Raw genomic sequence first — 18,547 nt, forward strand, 5'->3', positions numbered from 1 at the left:
CTGGCAGTTTTGTCCTTATCCTGCTGAAATGTAAACCCAATATGCCCCAAATCTTATCTTTGACATCTTCTAACAGGATTTCCTCCATGATTTCCCTGTATTTACATCTATCCATCTTCCCAGCAATTCTGACCTTCTTCCCTGTCCCTGCTGAAGCAAAGCATCTGCACATCATGATGCTGCCACCACCATGTTTCACAGTGAAGATGGTGTTTTCAGGGTAATGTGCAGTGTTAAGCGGGCTTTACACTTTGCGATCTCGCTAGCGAGATTGCAAGCGATCGTACCCGCCCCCGTCGGTTGTGCGGCACGGGCAAATCGCTGCCAGTCGCGCACAACCTCACTTACCCGCGTCACACATACTTACCTGTCCTGTGACGTCGCTGTGGCCAGCAAACTGTCTCCTTTCTAAGGGGGCAGGTCGTGTGGCGTCACAGCGATGTCACACTGCAGCAGTCCAATAGAAGCGGAGGGGCAGAGATGAGCGGGACGTAACATCCCGCCCTTCCTTCCGCATTGCTGGTGGAGGCAGGTAAGGAGATGTTCCTCGCTCCTGCAGTGTCACACACAGCGATGTGTGCTGCCGCAGGAATGAGGAACAACATCGCTAATTAGAAGAAAACAATTTTTTGTTTTAGGACGACCTCTCCGCGGCAAACTATTTTTGCCGCTTTTGCGATCGTTTTAGGTCACACATAAGTGTCACACACTGCGATATCGTTAATGACGCCAGATGTGCGTCACACACAACGTGACCCCGACGATAATTCATTAACGATATCGTAGCGTGTAAAGCCCGCTTTAGTTTTCCGCTATGCATAGCTTTTGCATTAAGCTCAAAAAGTTGTACTTTGGTCTTATCTGACCAGAGCATCTTCTTCCATTCCAGCTATGTTCTCTACATGGCTTTTTGCAAACTGCAAACAAGACGTCTTGTGGCTTCAAAAATTGATTTTTTTTCTCGCCACTCTTCCATAAAAGCTAGATTTGTGGACTATGCGACTCACGTAATGTTCACACGTTCATTATTTGGTTAGTTGTTTACCTTAGTATTTGTAAGCCAAAATCAGGAGTTGAAAAGTTAGAGAAAAAGTATAATAGAAACACGTGCACCACGTCTTCATTTTTCACCCACTTCTGGGTTTAGCATACAAATACCGGATGTGAAATACTGACCAAATATTGAACGTCTGAATGGAGCCAAATGATTGTCCTGTGGACAGATTCTCCCACCTGAGCTGTGGATCTCTGCAGCTCCTCCAGAGTGACCATGGGCCTCTTGCTTTTCTAATTATTACTCTCCTTGCTTGGGATGTCAGTGTAGATGGATGGCAATGTCTTGCTAGGTTTGCAGTTGTGTCATACTTGTTCCATTTTTGCATAATGGATTGAACAATGCTGTATAAGATGTTCAGAGTTTGGGCCATTTTTTTTATTTTTTTTTTAAATCTAACCCTGCTTTACTCTTGTCCACAACTTTATCCCTGATCTGTCTGTTGTGTTCTTTGGCTTTCATTATGCTATTTGATCCCTATTGTTCTCAAACAAATCTCTGAGGCCTTCACAGAACAGCTGTAGTTATACTGAGAATACGTTACCCATAGGTGGACGCAAGTTACTAATTAGGTGACTTCTGGAGGCAATTTGTCACTCAAGGATTTTTTTTTTTAAGAGTATCAGCCTACATGGGTGTGAATACAACCTCACAATTTTCAGATTTCTTTCCCTAAAATCTTTAGAAAACCATGGTTTATTTACTTTATACTTCACAATTACTTACTTAGTGTTGGTATATCACATAAAGTCCCTGTCATGGATCGTGTGAGGTTAATGCCCGTACCCTGCCATGGGCAGGCCGCGGCGATCCACGCACATATCAGCAGATTTCAACAGCTGACAAGCGTGCCTGCAAGTTACGAGTGGAATCGTATTCCACCCGCAACTTTTAACCCCTTACATCTCGCTGCCAAAGTCTGACAGCGAGATGTATATGCACCCTGCCATTACTTTTACTTATCGCTGCCCCCACCGGAAGTTATGTGCATGATCACGTGACGTCCGGTGGTTGCCATGGTATCACAGGGTCATGTGATGACGCCTGTAGCTAACATGAGTCACTTTCTCTTAGTGCCGACATAGTACCAGCACTGAGAGTAAGGCTATGTGCGCACAGTGCTTTTTTCGCGGCATTTTTGGGGTGCGTTTTTGGCCTCAAAACTGCAGGACTTTGCTTCCCCAGCAAAGTCTATGAGTTTTCATTTTTGCTGTCCGCACACATCTGTTTATTTTACCTGCGTTTTTGAGTTAAAAAAAAAAAAATGGACATGTCAGTTCTTTCCTGCGTTTTTCTGCGTTTTCCGCCCATGCAATGCATTTGAAAAATGCAGCAAAACGGAGAGATCCAAAACGCAGCCAAAAACGCACCAAATCGCAGCAAAAATGCATGCGTTTTTTGATGCGTTTTTTCGACGCAGGTGCGTTTTTGTGCGTTTTTAGCGGCCAAAAACGCACAAAAACGCAGCGTCAAAAAGACGCAGTGTGCGCACATAGCCTAAAACAGCATATCTGCAGATCTCAGCACTGTAGCTGAGATCTACAGATATGGCAGAGCGATCAGATTGCCGATCGTTATAGTCCCCTAGGGGGACTGGAAAATAATAAAAAAAAATGAAAAAAATTAAAAAAAAAAATTAAATAAAAAAACCCCTAAAAGTTCAAATCACCCCCCTTTCGCCCCATTGAAAATTAAATGAAGAAAAAACAAAAAGCCAGCACTAAATGTGCACTTCAGCACTAAAAATTCCAAACTGTACTTATAAAAATTTTGAGATTTTTGGCAAAAAATTGCAATTTCTTGAGCTACCCCGCCACGTCACGGCAAATCTCATTTGGGGCAGGCCTACACTAAAATATTTTTATAAAATGTGCCATACGGCCTCACATATGAATAGTAAAACTGCTCTTAGCAGCACTCACCTGGTCTATTTCAATCCCGTACCCATGACTGAGTCATGGCTGTGGGCGGGACAGGTCTAAGCAAATTCTGCATGAAGTAAATAGCCTGTGGACAGGGCCTGATGACTGAATGTGAAGTCACCAACCGCCAAAATCTAGACAGGTGGAATACATCCCAAATTGGGGTGCATAGCAAGGTGGGGGTCAGCCACCGACCAATTCAATGAAGAAAAAACAAAAAGCCAGCACTAAATGTGCACTTCAGCACTAAAAATTCCAAACTGTACTTATTATAAAAATTTTTGAGATTTTTGGCAAAAAAATTGCAATTTCTTGAGCTACCCCGCCACGTCACGGCAAATCTCATTTGGGGCAGGCCTACACTAAAATATTTTTATAAAATGTGCCATACGGCCTCACATATGAATAGTGGAACTGTTCTTCTATGGTCCTGCGCATTACACGAGACCTTATGGTACGTATATAAATTATAATTATAGTGTAGGGGGACCCCCCTATTGAGATTTGCCATGACGGGGCAGGGGGGCTCAAATCATTGATCAATTATTTGCAAAAAATCTCATTGAATTGTTACAGTAGGAATGAATTTGTGAATAATACACTTTTTATTTTCTCATTGTTGCATGCCACTCATAAGCAGTGCTGGCTTCCCTCTTTTTTGCATTGAAAATTAAATGGTTAAAAAATATATACACATATATGGTATCACCGCGTTCAGAAATGCCCGATCTATCAAAACATAAAATCAATTAATCTGATCAGTAAACGGTGTAGCGGCAAAAAAAATCCAAATACCAAAATTACGTTTTTTGGTTGCCGCAAGTTTTTCGGAGAATGCAATAATAGGTGATCAAAACGTAGCATGTGTGCATAAATGGTACAATTAGAAACATCAGCTCGAGACGCAAAAAACAAGCCATCACTGAGCCATAGATCCTGAAAAATGAAAACGTTATGGGTTTTGGAAAATGGCGCAAAACGTGCGCCACTTTTTTTTGGATAATCTTGTGAATTTTTTTAACCCCTTAGATACAAGTAAACCTATACATGTTTGGTGTCTACAAACTCACACTTTATCTCCTGCTGTCCCTTGGCGTTTAAGACGTGCACACCCTGTTCCCCAATGACTCCATCCATAGGCATTTCCAATGGTCTCCTTGAAGCATACCACAGCCTGATTTGAATGTGGATCTCTGATATGCATTATATGGTTCAATCAACCTGGAGAGATTCTCACTATTTCACACTTACCTTTAGAATTTCCATTGGATCCCTACTGCACTAAGCTTGTATTGACGGTTGGCATTAAAATACCCCTCTGTGACGCCATAGGTAATTCATGCTCTTCAGCTCCCAAACTCTCCATTTTCCGCTGAGGATTATTGCCAAGGACAGCATCACTTTTTGCCATTGTATATTGGCATCATCACCATTCCTTTTATACCTATTTGTATTATTGCAGTAATAGGCATCATTCAACATCCACGTTTTGATCCATCTAATGTATGGTCTATGTCCTTATATACCTTTGTTAGCCTTACCTTGATAAAAGCTCTATGAGCTGAAACGTCGGTGTAATTGATGAACCTTTTTTGCCTTGCAATAAAATCACCTGCAAAAATGTTTTTTTACATTTCATATTTTCTTATTTGAGTGTGCCGAAGCTTGCTTTTCTATACAAACTCACACCGACTTCAGGCATCACAACGACACTTCAGTTTTACCATATAGGGAACACGGTGAATAAAACATCCCAAAAACTATTGTGTCATCACACTTTCTTTTGCAGTTTTTCCACACTTGGAATTTTTTTGATGTTTTCCAGTACACTACATGGTAAAACTTATGGTTTCATTTAAAAGTACAACTCGTCCCGCAAAAATTCAAGCCCTCATATGGCAAGATTGACATAAAAATAAAAAAAAGTCACGGCTCTCGGAAGAAGGGGAGCAAAAAAACAAAACTGAAAAGGCCCGGGGTCTGAAGGGGTTAAGTCTGTGGGTGTAGTCTAAAAAAAAAATGTAGAAATGTTTACGGTTTCCAGATTCTGTATACATTCAATTTTCCTTTTTTTTTTTTGTTTTGTTTGTGTGTATATGCCATCCATATTTCCCACCATACTCTATTTCATGACGTATTATAAAACTTTTAATCCATTTTAAAAGGAATAAATTGGGGAAGAAAATGAAAAGCAGACTAAACAGAAACTGACATTAAAACACAAGTACACACAGACAAGAACTGACTTCTTTTTATTTTTTAAATTAAACGTGTCACATCGTATGAAGCTTTGGACATTTTAGACAGCAGAATTTTGGTCAGTATTTTGTATTAAAGCATCTGTTGTGTTTGCGGGTGTTTTTATACATTTTTGGGTTAAAATAATTAAAGGGCCATGTGCACATGTTGAGTATTTGGTGATTTTTTTTTTTACCTCTGAATTTGTAATTAAAAACCAGGAGTGGAACAATTAGTGGAAAAGTATAATAGAAACACGGGCACCACTTCTGCATTTCTTACCCACTGCTGGTTTTGGCTTACAGATACTGAGGTAAAAAACCTCACCAAATACTAATCGTGTGCACGTGGCCTTAAGCTCCTGATCCTTTTGTAAGACCCTCTTCCACACGTGAGGGATTCTGGTACGTATGCTACAGTTTTTATACGTACCAGAATCACGGACATACGCAGACCCATTAAAGTCACTGGGTCTGCGCACACATCAGTGATTTTTCACTGATGTGTTACATTGCGGCGCACACGCGTGTCCGTGTGTTCCGCACGGAGACAAGTCAGTTTTTCTCCGGTATCACTGATGTCTGACTGACTACACAGTGGTGTGATCCGTGAAACACGTACCAGAAAAATACGGACATTTAAAATAAAAAGCTTTTTAAACTCACCCGCTGTGGTCTCCTGTTTCCAGGCTGACTAATTATGCTCATGAATATTCACTGCACAGCTGACCCAGAAACAGCAACGGCCGGACACAGCATTGCATGAGACTTCAGCACCATGGACAGTAGGAACGTGGACAGGTGAGTATAAGTGCCTGATCTCTGTGTATTATCACGGATAGCACACGGATATCAGAAGTGTGCCAAAATCATTGCACACGGAGGGACATACACACCTTTATCATGTCAGTGAAAAACAGGTGTGTTTTTCACTGACTTGTGAAAGGGGCCTAAGGCTGGGGTCACATTAGCATATGGCATCTGATGTGAGAGCAATGGATGCGATATGCTAATGACCTCCGGCTCAGGCTCTGCTGCGAGCATGAACCGAGTGTCAAACGACTGTGACCTGATCTTGCGATCGGGTCACAGCTGCGAAGCTGAAGGCGGGCGCTGTGGAGGAGAGGGAGGGGTTAATCTCTCTATCTCCTTTATTGTCAGCAGGTGCGTGTATCGCACTGTACTTGGATAACATCGGAGTGCAGTCCGATGTTTCTCTCGCACCCATAGATTTGTATGGGTGTGAGTGACACAGCTCTCGCAGACAATCGCAGCATGCTGCGATATTTTTCCTCAATCCGATTATGGAAGAAAAACATGCAGATGTGAGCTGCAGCATTGTCTTACATGGGGCCAAGTGCAATGCGAGATTTTCTCACTGCACTCATGTGAGTCATACGCAAGTGTGACTCCAGCCTTATGTAAAGAAGAATAGGTGTCGGTCAGCTGAAAATTCTCCTCATCATTGCGGACACGTGGGCTCTGCCGAACTGAGAGTGCATGAATATGCAGGGCTCAGTAGGAATATCTGCTACTACTAAAAGTTAGGGCCACATTAACTACTAAGCATTTCCCCAAGAAAAGCAAAGGGCCTTGTCAAATGGCAGCTAGTCATTAACAGAAGCATGTTAGCCTGGCACTTTACCACTGAATTTATCATTGGTCATCACAGCATACTCAGTACACTGCCAGATTCTACTCACCATCGAACAGTCACCAATAGATGATGGCATTGTACTCTGAAGCTCATTGGCATGGCAAGTGACATCTCAGCGTCCTTGACTCTGTAGCACCGTGGCCAGAGGAGTGGAGTTTGCCATTTATTAGCATGGTAAAATAGTTGAAGCACTCTGCTCACAATCAGTGATGAGCATATCTGCAGACACACATTTCTAATTTAGGATTAATTTTGATTATTATAGCAATAAGCTTTATTGATTGGTATAGTTTAATTTCTTAGCTCTTCCCACAGCCCTGATGGGTCAATTTTTCCTTGTACAGTAGTGTGAGGGTGGCCCAAGACCCATGTGTGAAATGGCCAAAAATACGGTGCAGAATGGAAAAGGAAGATGTGCCAGGCATATTTTTGTGAAGCTCACATGAAGAGGAGATAACCTACGATAAATACACTGAAGTGATTATTTCTTAAACACTCAATGTGTTTGGTGGGTTTATAATTCATCTTTATGCATTGTAAAATATAATTATTTTTCATTTTCCCATGAACGTACACATATTCATGAATCTGTTCATAAACGGAAAGCTCTTCAAATCCTACAAATTATGAAGTCTAAACTTCTGTAACACAATTTCACAATTGATGGATACCAATGCAGTGCCTCAAATATTGATCCATACAATAGCCATGTAAAATTGAGCAGCTTCAGCTGCTGTATATTAATCCCTTAGGATGCAATCAAATTTCATTTTAGCATTTTTATTCCCCCCCCCATTTTTTTTTACCATATACTGTACAGAAAAAAGTAAAACAACAATTCAGGTTCAGGTTTGCCAGGTCAATATGAGTACAGTGATATAAAGAATGTATATTTATTTTTGCTATTTTAGTGTGGGGGGGGTTCACCACTTCAGTACGATTACGGTGATACCAAACATGTATATTTATTTTTACTATTTTAGTGGGGGGTTTCGCCAGGTCAGTACAATTACGGTGATACCAAACATGTATATTTATTTTTACTATTTTAGTGGGGGGGTTCGCCAGGTCAGTACAATTATGGTGATACCAAACGTGTATATTTATTTTTTACTATTTTAGTGGGGAGGTTTCTCCAGGTTAGTATGATTACAGTGGTACCAAATATTTGTATTTATTTTTACTATTTTAGTGGGGGGTTTCGCCAGGTCAGTACAATTATGGTGATACCAAACGTGTATATTTATTTTTTACTATTTTAGTGGGGAGGTTTCGCCATGTTAGTACAATTACAGTGGTACCAAATATTTGTATTTATTTTTACTATTTTAGTGGGGGGTTTCGCCAGGTCAGTACAATTATGGTGATACCAAACGTGTATATTTATTTTTTACTATTTTAGTGGGGAGGTTTCGCCAGGTCAGTACAATTACAGTGATGCCAAATATGTATATTTATTTTTACTACTTTAGTGTGGGGGAGATTCTCCTTGTCAGTATGATTATGGTGATACCAAGCATGCATATTTATTTTTACTATTTTAGTGTGGGGGGTTCTCCTTGTCAGTACGATTACGGTGATACCAAACATGTATATTTATTTTTACTAGTTTAGTGGGGGGGGGGTTTCACCAGTTCAGTACGATTATGGTGATCCAATACATGTATATCTATTTTTACCATTTTAGTTGGGGGGGTGTGTTTCTCCTGGTCAGGACAATTAAGGTGATACCAAGCATGTATATTTATTGTTACTATTTTAGAGGGTTTTGTCAGGTCAGTACGATTACGGTGGTACCAAATATTTGTATTTATTTTTTACTATTTTAGTGGGGAGGTTTCGCCAGGTCAGTACAATTATGGTAATACCAATCATGTATATTTAGTTTTACTATTTTAGGGGGGGGTTTCTCCTTGTCCGTACGATTACGGTGATACCAAACATGTATATTTATTTTTCCTATTTTAGTGGCTTTAATAAACAAACAAAAAACCCAAACCTGTTAATATTTTTCCCGATTATGCTATTGGTATAATCGGTGATACATTTTCGGGGGGCACGATTGCGGCTTTGTAACGTTTGTCATGTTTAAATTTGATATTATTTTATACGGACAAAATACTTGGATCAGAAACTATCCCATCAATTCATCGTGATCCAAAACTGTTGAACGCTGAAACAAGTCTTCAGAGTGAAATAATCATTATATAATTTGCTCTCTCCTTTCCTGCCCAAGTCGGATATTGCAGTAAATGTAAGGGACACCGTTGGGTCAGCTGTTTCCTCCCTCACCACTTACAAGAACCCCATTCATAACGTGTCCTTTTTATCCTTTTGAGTGAATAAGTAATTATTCAATATAGAAGGCAGGATATTTGGAGCTGGCTATTTAATGTGGCAGCACACCATAATGAAGCCTACCTTTCCTCGCAACTTGAGAGGGGAACGTAACAATTCCAGCGAGAAGGAAACTTTATCTGGTTTGACGGGCTGTTTCTTTGGCACATCAGTGAACCTTTTATCCCTGTGACTGACAGCTCCAGAAGGGTCACATTCACCTCCATTCTATCGCTTATTGTAATATTTAATGGTGGACAAGGTTGAGTGGGACTGAGGGTAATCTGAACTTACTTTTCCACATACTAAAGGCTAAGAGACAGCTTGATCCCTAGCATTGTGGTGTAACGCATGCCATGCTTAGCCGCACTGTTTATGACTTAGATTATTAAGAATAGTCATTCTCTTATGTATTTCCTTTAGACCTGCACAGTATTTTATTATGAGGTGAGCTGAGGTTGTTCTCAGCAGTATATTTTCTATTTTAGTTGGATAGGCATTAATATATTTTTTTCCTTTTTCAATTTTACTATAAATGTTAACGTCTGCAGTCTTGAATTTTATTCACTAATATCTGGTACTATATTAATATTTTATTATTGCAATAAGTATTGCAATAATAAAACATAATATAGTACCAGATATCAGTGCATAACAAGACATTCATTTACACACCTGTACAATGTAATGTGTGCCCATAGGTGCCAGCATACGCTATAAATGAATAGGTACATCAGTTAGCAATTTTGTGGAGCATGTCCGATTTCATGGCTCATTGTTTGGTTTACTTTCTCCATGAGATAAATAGCCATGTTGGTAGTTTCCAATAGTTCCTTTATTCCCAACTCAAAGGATAACATCAACTTTGTAGATATGAAATAAAGAATATCTTTAACCAGAATTTTCCTAGCATATCTGAGAGCATCATGATGTAGGGGCAGAGATGCCAATTCCGGTAATGTATTATTTACTAGGATGCATTTTGTCATTTTGATAAAAAAAAAATCCCTGTTTTATCTGCTGCAAATCTTCCAGTTCACTGAATAATGAGCTCTGTGTAACCCTGCCCACACCACTAATAGACAGCTTTCTTTATATATTGTGCATAGACTGAAAGCTATGAATATAGTGGATTACATGCAGCAGGTTTACTAGTTAGTCTTCCAGTGGTAATCTCCTGCTGGTAAAATAGTGATTTTATCAAATCTACTGAAAGCAGCCCAGTAAGTGACACATCACTGGAATCAGATTCTGTCTATACATTATGCTGCTCTCAGATTAGGTGGCAAAAACCTGATGACAGATACCTTTTAAGTGACAGCTGAGCTTATTAAGCAGCAACAGCTAGGGTTGGTTCCAGCATCTTTCCTGATTATTTTACCTTCTCGATGCTGTGGAGTTAGTGACTTTGGGACCTAGATGGTAGTGAGAAGGAAGGCGCCACGTTTCACACTATTGACTTACAATTTCCAAACAATTGTGGTTTGCCAGTGGTTTTATTAAATGACCTTCAGGCCTGCTAGGTAAGGTGCCTGTTCTAACAGACCTCTTGTCAATGTAGAAGGGCAGGTGTAAAATAGCTCCTGCAGGAGTGTATTAGATCAGTGATCAGTTTTCAATATTGAAGTCTCATAGTTAGACTAAAAGGGGCTTTACACGCAACGAATCGATAACGATATGTTGTCGGGGTCACGGAATTCGTGACGCACATCCGGCCTCGTTAGCGACGTCGTTGCGTATGACACCTATGAGCGAGTGTTAACGGTCAAAAATACTCACCTAATAGTTGATCGTTGACACGTTGCTCATTTTCAAAAAAATCGTTGATGGTGCTGGACGCAGGTTGTTCGTCGTTCCTGAGGCAGCACACATCGCTACGTGTGACACCCCGGGAACGACGAACAACACCGTACCTGCGTCCTCCGGCAACGAGGTGGGCGTGACTTTCCTGCGGCTGCTCTCCGCCCCTCCACTTCTATTGAACGGCTGCCATGTGATGTCGCTGTGACGCTGCACGAATCGCCCCCTTAGAAAAGAGGCAGTTCGCCGTTCACAGCGACGTCGCTAGGAAGGTAAGTATGTGTGACGGGTCCTAGCGATGTTGTGCACCACGGGCAGCGATTTGCCCATGGTGCACAACCGACGGGAGCGGGTGCTTTCACGAGCGACATCACTAGCGATGTCGCTGCGTGTAAAGCAGCCTTAAGGAAAGGAAAAAAAAACCCTTTCCTAAAATAATGCATGAAAGTAAATCACATAGGTTTTTAATAACAAATAATTGTTATATATCTATATATATAAATAGTGTTATATATCAACAAACAGAGTTAAAAAAAATGCACGTTTGATATTGATGCTTCTGGAATAGCCTGAATTATAAAATGTCACACTATTGAGCCTGTTCAGTGAACAACATAAAAGGGGTGGTCCGACATCTAAAATATATTTTCTAAGTATCTTCAGTATCTTTACCCCTAATCACTTTTGTAATTATCTTTACTATACAATTCCCTACACTTCTTCTCTATCTATAAAATCCTTAAAGTGTTTTTTTTTTACTGCCATTCCTGTGACGTTTCGTTTCAGAGGTATCTCAAACTTGACGTCACAGGAGGCTGGATCTGCAATCACTCCCCGCAGTGTCCATCATTCCTCCTTGAACAGGTTGTCACCAGGGGGCGGCGCTTCAGTTACTTACTATTTTTTTTGCATCGCCCCTGAGAATGTCCTGGATTCTGGATGATGTGTGATTGGGGTTACACCTGCGCGGGACACTGGTAAGTATAACGCGCCCGCTCTAATCTGCCTATCCGTTCTACCACCATTTTAAAGCGCATGATTCAGGTCCCCTTAGACTTACATGGGGACCGCCGTCCGTCCAGATATGTGGGATTAATTCTGGGCCCGAACCAGGTTTTTTTTTTAAAACCAGGTTGAACCTGCTGATCCCAGGTATATGCGGGTCCGTCTATCACTAGTCCCTAATGTCCTCCAAAAGGGTCTGACTTTCTCACATGGAAAGAGCCAGATCTCACTCTTTGAACTCACCAAACGCTGCCGCATACTCTACAACGCTCTAATGATGTTACCGTGCAATAAACGCTTAATAAAGTAAACGGCTGTGCTCTGTTTTTCTGTTATTAAGTGCGAGGTTTCGCAAAATCTCTATTTTTAAATGCTTGAGGGGCCACAGAGAGTTGTGGGTTCCCACTCTTCATGCCGGGATCGCACAACTTTGAAGATTGAGCCTGACTTTTGATAGAAAGTTGGGCTTTTCAGGGGGACATAAAGGACCCTTCTGAAGAGTTTTGTTACTAGATAATATTTACAAAAACAACTACTGGTAATATGGATGTGCCCACTTATTTATTAAATAAAAAAAGAAGTTTATTAAAGGGGATTTGGAGATATTTATTTAAAGGGGATTTGTCACCAGGTTTTTGTTTTGTAATCTGACCTTAGATTGGACTGATATAGGGACTGAGACCCTTGATATAGGGACTGAGACCCTTGATATAGGGACTGAGACCCTTGATTCACTTACTGGTTTGCATGCTGTGATTTTTATACAGTCAATTCACTTACTGGTTTGCATGCTGTGATTTTTATACAGTCAATTCACTTACTGGTCTGCATGCTGTGATTTTTATACAGTCACACTTTTTATTCTGCAGAACTAGCAGTGCTCTGAATGCTCCGCATGTATATCTCTGCTCACAACACTAATTGGCCGCTTTCTGAGTACAGGTGCAAAGGCAGAAAGCTAGTAATCAGTGTGGATGTGGTGGACAAATCCATTGAATATGAGGCTGATTTGATTGAAACTGCAACACACAACCTAGTATGTGATGCATCGCTGGAATCCGGAGATATATATATATATATATATATATATATATATATATATATATATATATATATATATATATATATATATATATATAATATATAATATATAAAAATCATGCTACCATTCTACTCTCAGATTTGATTGTGAAAACCTACATAGATAAAGATTCATAATTTAATTTTAACCACGTGAAATTCTGACCATTTTTGTTTTATTACATTTAAAAAATATTTTTGTCATGTAAACAAATACCATGAACATGTTTGATACATTTTTAGTCCAACAAAAAAGATCTCAACTTGTTTGACACAGTGGGATCAAATGTCCCTGTCCCACAAGTTTTAATTTATTGGTAGTAATAGGGCAAATAGACATTTTTGCTAACTCACAGATACTTAAAAAAATGTTGTTGATAATTTTAAATGGGTTGCCTACTATTCCGACAGTTATTGCTCATCACTATGTTTCCCCTAAGTAAAACCATAGCAGCTGTGCTCACCTCTGGTAACTGACATATCTGACATCCGGTGGAAGTGAAAGAGCAGCAGCAGTTCTGCCTTCCTCTGGATGTCAGTTATGTCCAAAGGCTGGGGTGAGTGAATCGACCACTGATTGGCTGCAGGGATTACATGACATAATAATGTCACATGATCCCCTGGAGAACCAGTACCTACACCACTGGGACAGTGCCGAAGGTGAGTGTAGCTGCTATTATTTTAAAACCGTGATTGAAAAAGAGTTGTATGAGTAGTTCACTACCCTTTAAATTAGGATTGTAATAACAGTCGGAGTACGTTTTTGTTTTTTTTTTGTTCAGAATGCAGAAGTATGCAATATCTGTCCTTTAATTTCTCTACTCTGCTTTATTTCAGTTCTGTGAACCTTGCAATCTCTGTGTTTGTGGGGGTGAGAAAAATCAAGATAAAACAGATCAGAATGGTAAAAAGAAGGAAAGTGGACCAAGGCAGAAGGTGCCCAAAATATATTTTGGTACTAGGACACACAAGCAAATAGCCCAGATTACCAGGGAGCTGAGAAGGACTGCATACACGGCTGTTCGGATGACTATCCTTTCCAGCAGAGATCACACTTGTGTTAACCCTGATATTCATAGTAACAGAAATGAGAAATGCAGAGAGCTTATTGAAGCAAAGGATGTAAGTACATTTTTGGATTTATCAGTTTATTGCTCTGGGACTTGTGAGCCTTAAAATTAACATGAGAATAAAGTAACTTATTTATCGTCAATACTTCTTATGATTTCACTTTCTTTAAAGAGAACCTGTCGTGGGAAATGTGCTATTAATCTTCAAGTTAATAGTCTTCTGAAGTTGCCCATCACCGGCCCTATGAGCCTCACTGCCGGGAGGAAATCAACTTCATTCCTCCGGGCAGTCTGGGGATTTCAGTTACTGGTGGCACCAGCACGGCTTCAGCCACTGTTCTGTGTATGGTGAGCGGGGGCTGTAACCACGCCCCCAGCACTGACTGACAGCTGGCTCTAATTGCAACTGCAGGGGGCCAACATTTCACTTACTACTCTTTTACTATTTTCCCCGGCTTCTGGTATCTAACAGCCAGGTCACTCTTCTCTCAGTGACTTACCCAAGATTCTGGGCAAGCGCTATTATTGCCTAGGGTTGTCTCATCTGAGGGTGCACCACATTTGGGGATCAATAGTCCAGCTCTGTCAATGTCAGGAGCTTGCTGCTCATGTACCACCCTCTGTAATGAGACGACCTCTGGTAATGACGGCGCCTGGGCAGAATCTCGGCAGGAGAGACAGGTCATTGAGAAAAGAGTGACCTGGCTATCAGAGGCTGTATGAGGGTGGTGGCTGGATAAATAGGAGAGGCAGGAGAGCTGGACATACAATGTTATTAAAACTGCACAGATGGATTTCTACAAGTTCCAAATAAAGTACTACAAGCAAATATGGATTTAAAGGGAATATCATTTATTTATTTATTTTTACACTGTGACTAAGGACTAACAAGCAGATAATTGCGAACTACCTGCATGTGTGCCTTGTGCCGATATATAGCTGTCACAGACCGCACCTGTCGGCGAATCAGCTGCTTCCGCTTAAGGATTTTCACATAAAGACTTTTGGTTCCAGTGCTGATTGTGTAAGGATGTGTCTCTCTGAGCTCCCGCAACCCCCGCTAATCTGTCCCTCATACCGCAATGCAACAATTACCCTAGGCACCCTAACCAAGGATCTGACAATCTAGACACCCATTTCACATACAGTTGAAACCAGAAGTTTACATACACTACAGTTCAAAAGTTTAGGGTCATTTAGATATTTCCTTATTTTTGAAAGAAAAGCACATTTTTTTTTCAATGAAGCTAACATTAAATTAAATAGAAATACACTCTTTACATTGTTAATGTGGTAAATGACTATTCTAGCTGCAAACATCTGGTTTTTAATGCAATATCTATATAGGTGTATAGAGGCCCTTTTTCAACAACCACCACTCCAGTGTTCTAATGGTACATTGTGTTTGCTAACTGTTAGAAGGCTAATGGATGTTTAGAAATCCCTTGAAAACCCTTCTGCAAGTATGTTAGCACAGCTGAAAACAGTTTTGCTGATTAGAGAAGCTATACAACTGACCTTCCTTTGAGTTAGTTTAAAATCTGAATCATTACATTTGTTGGTTCCATTAAACTCTCAAAATGGCCAGAAAAAGAGAACTTTCATGTGAAACTCAACAGTCTATTCTTGTTCTTAGAAATGAAGGATATTCCATGCGAGAAATTGCCAAGAAACTGAAGATTTCCTACAACGGTGTGTACTACTCCCTTCAGAGGAGAGCACAAACAGGCTCTAACCATAGTAGTAAGAGAAGTGGGAGGCCCCGGTGCACAACTGAGCAACAAGACAAGTACAATAGAGTTTCTAGTTTAGAGAAAAGGATGCCTCACAAGTCCTCAACTGGCAGCCTCTTTAAATAGTACATGCAAAACGCCAGTGTCAACATCTAAGTGAAGAGGCAACTCCGGGATGCTGGCCTTCAGGGCAGAGTGGCAAAGAAAAAGCCATATCTGAGACTGGCTAATAAAAGGAAAAGATTAATATGGGCAGAAGAACACAGACATTGGACAGAGGAAGATTGGAAAAAAGTGTTATGGACAGACAAATCGAAGTTTGAGGTGTTTGGATCACACACAAGAACATTTGTGAGATGCAGAACAACTGAAAAGATGCTGGAAGAGTGCCTGACGCCATCTGTCAAGCATGATGGAGGTAATGTGATGGTCTGGGGTTGCTTTGGTGCTGGTAAAGTTGGAGATTTGTACAATGTAAAAGGGATTTTGAATAAGGAAAGCTATCACTCCATTTTGCAATGCCATGCCATTCCCTGTGGACAACGCTTGATTGGAGCCAATTTCATCCTACAACAGGAAAATGACCCAATGCACACCTCCAAATTATGCATGAACTATTTAGGGAAGAAGCAGGCAGCTGGTATTCTATCTGTAGTGCCCATCAACCCAATCCAACTTCTGGAAGCATGGGGTGAAATATCTCTAGATTAGCTGAGCAAATTAACAGCTAGAATGCTAAAGGTCTGCAAAGCTCGAATTGCTGCAAAGGGAGCATTCTGTGACAAAAGCAAAGTTTGAAGGAGAAAATTATTTCAAGTAAAAATAATTATTTCTAACCTAGTCAATGTCTGGACTATATTTTCTATTCATTATGCAACTCATTTGATAAATAAAAGTATGATTTTTCATGGAAAATTCAAAATTGTCTGGGTTACCCCAAACTTTTGAACTGTAGTGTATACTATCTAAAAAGACACATATGCATGTTTTTCTCACTATCTGACAGGTCTATTAGGATTAACAAAATTATTTATATTTGCCAAATGCCAGGTTAGTTAGAGAGAGAGAAAATGCTTTAAGGCATTTTTATTACTTTCTGCAAAGTCAAAAGTTTACATACATTTCATTAGTATTTGCTACCATTGCCCTTAAACTGTATGATTTGGGTCAAACATTTTAATATTCTTCCACAAGCTTCTCACAATAGTTTGTAGGAATTTGAGCACATTCCTCCTGTAAAAACTCATGTAATTGAGCAATGTTTGTAGGTCGCGTTGCTCGCACCTGCCTTTTCAGCTTTGGCCATACATTTTCAATAGGATTGAGATCTGGGTCTTGTGATGTCCACTCCAAAACATTGACTCCTTTATCCTTAAGGCTACTTTCACACATCCGGTTTGAGCACTGCGGCTCAATCCGGCTGTGAAAACTATGCAACGGATGCGGCGAAAACACCGCATCCTTTGCATAAGTTTTTACATGCGGCCGGTCCGTTTTTTTCCGGTTGCGGCATGCTACTGAGCATGCGCAGTGGAAAAAACCGCATGCGGCGACCGGATGCGTTTTTTTCCGCTTCGCGCCGCATCCGGCGTCCATAGGTATGCATTGAAAAATGCGCAGCAGCGGCCGGATGCGGCGCGATGCGGTGTTTTTTGCCGGAGCAAAAAACGTTGCAGGGAACGTTCGATCCGGCCGCGGCATCGGCTAAATCTGCCGCATGTGGCAAAAACCGGACCGAACGCAAGCCCCTGCGGCACAATACGGCACTAATGTAAGTCTATGCAAAAAAAAAACGCAACCGGCTTTACAAAAGCCGGTTGCGGTTTTTCTGCAGACCGCCGTATTGTGCCGCAGAGCAAAAATCCGGATGTGTGAAAGTAGCCTAAGCCATTTTGTAACCAGTTTGGCAGTATGCTTACACGTCATTGTCCATTTGGAAGACCCATTTCCACCCAAGCTTTAAGTTCCTGGCTAATGTCTTGAGATGTTGCGTCAGTATTGCCACATAATCTTCTTTCCTCATGATACCATCTATTTTGTGAAGTGCACCAGTCCCTTCTGCAGCAACACAACCCCAAATCTTGATGCCACCACCCCATGCTTCACCCCATGCACTCTCATTGGTGTTCTTAGGCTTTAAAGCTTCTCCCTTTTTCCTCCAAATGTAATGATGTTCATTATGTCCAAACAGTTCAATTTTAGTTTCCTCATACCGAAGGACATGTTTCCAAAAATTAAGGTCTTTGTTCCTCTGTGCATCTGCAAATATTAATCTGACTTTTTTATGTTTCTTTTGGAGTAATGGGTTCTTCCCAGCCCATGTTGATACAGTATTTGTTTCTCTGTGGATAAGGAACAATCTTACCATCTCCTGCTAGCATCTTCACAAGGTCTTTTGCTTTTGTTCTTGGGTTGACATACACATGTCTGATCAAAGTACGGTCATCTCTGGTACACAGAACCTGTCTTCTTCCTGAGGTGTATGATGGCTGGACATTCCCGTCTTGTTTCTACTTGCGTATAATTGTACAGATGAATGAGGCACCTTCAGGTATCTGGAAATTGCACCCAAGGACGAACCAGACTTGTGCAAGTCCACATTTCTCTTTCGGAGATCTTGACTGATTTCTTTTAACTTTCCCATAATGCTAA

General features: G+C 40.7%; 1 protein-coding gene across 2 annotated transcripts in view; it reads left to right on the forward strand.

Moving 5' to 3' along the window:
* The window catches only part of BRIP1 (BRCA1 interacting DNA helicase 1), a 455,971-nt gene that overhangs the window by 123,419 nt on the left and 314,005 nt on the right, over window positions 1-18,547 (forward strand). For both annotated transcript variants that reach the window (XM_075336237.1, XM_075336238.1), the window contains exon 7: window positions 13,930-14,214. In XM_075336237.1, coding sequence (XP_075192352.1) covers window positions 13,930-14,214 — 285 coding nt within the window. The remainder of the gene's footprint in view (window positions 1-13,929; window positions 14,215-18,547) is intronic.

This window comes from Anomaloglossus baeobatrachus, chromosome 2, assembly GCF_048569485.1.
Source record: "Anomaloglossus baeobatrachus isolate aAnoBae1 chromosome 2, aAnoBae1.hap1, whole genome shotgun sequence".
Classification (NCBI taxonomy): Eukaryota; Metazoa; Chordata; class Amphibia; order Anura; family Aromobatidae; genus Anomaloglossus; species Anomaloglossus baeobatrachus.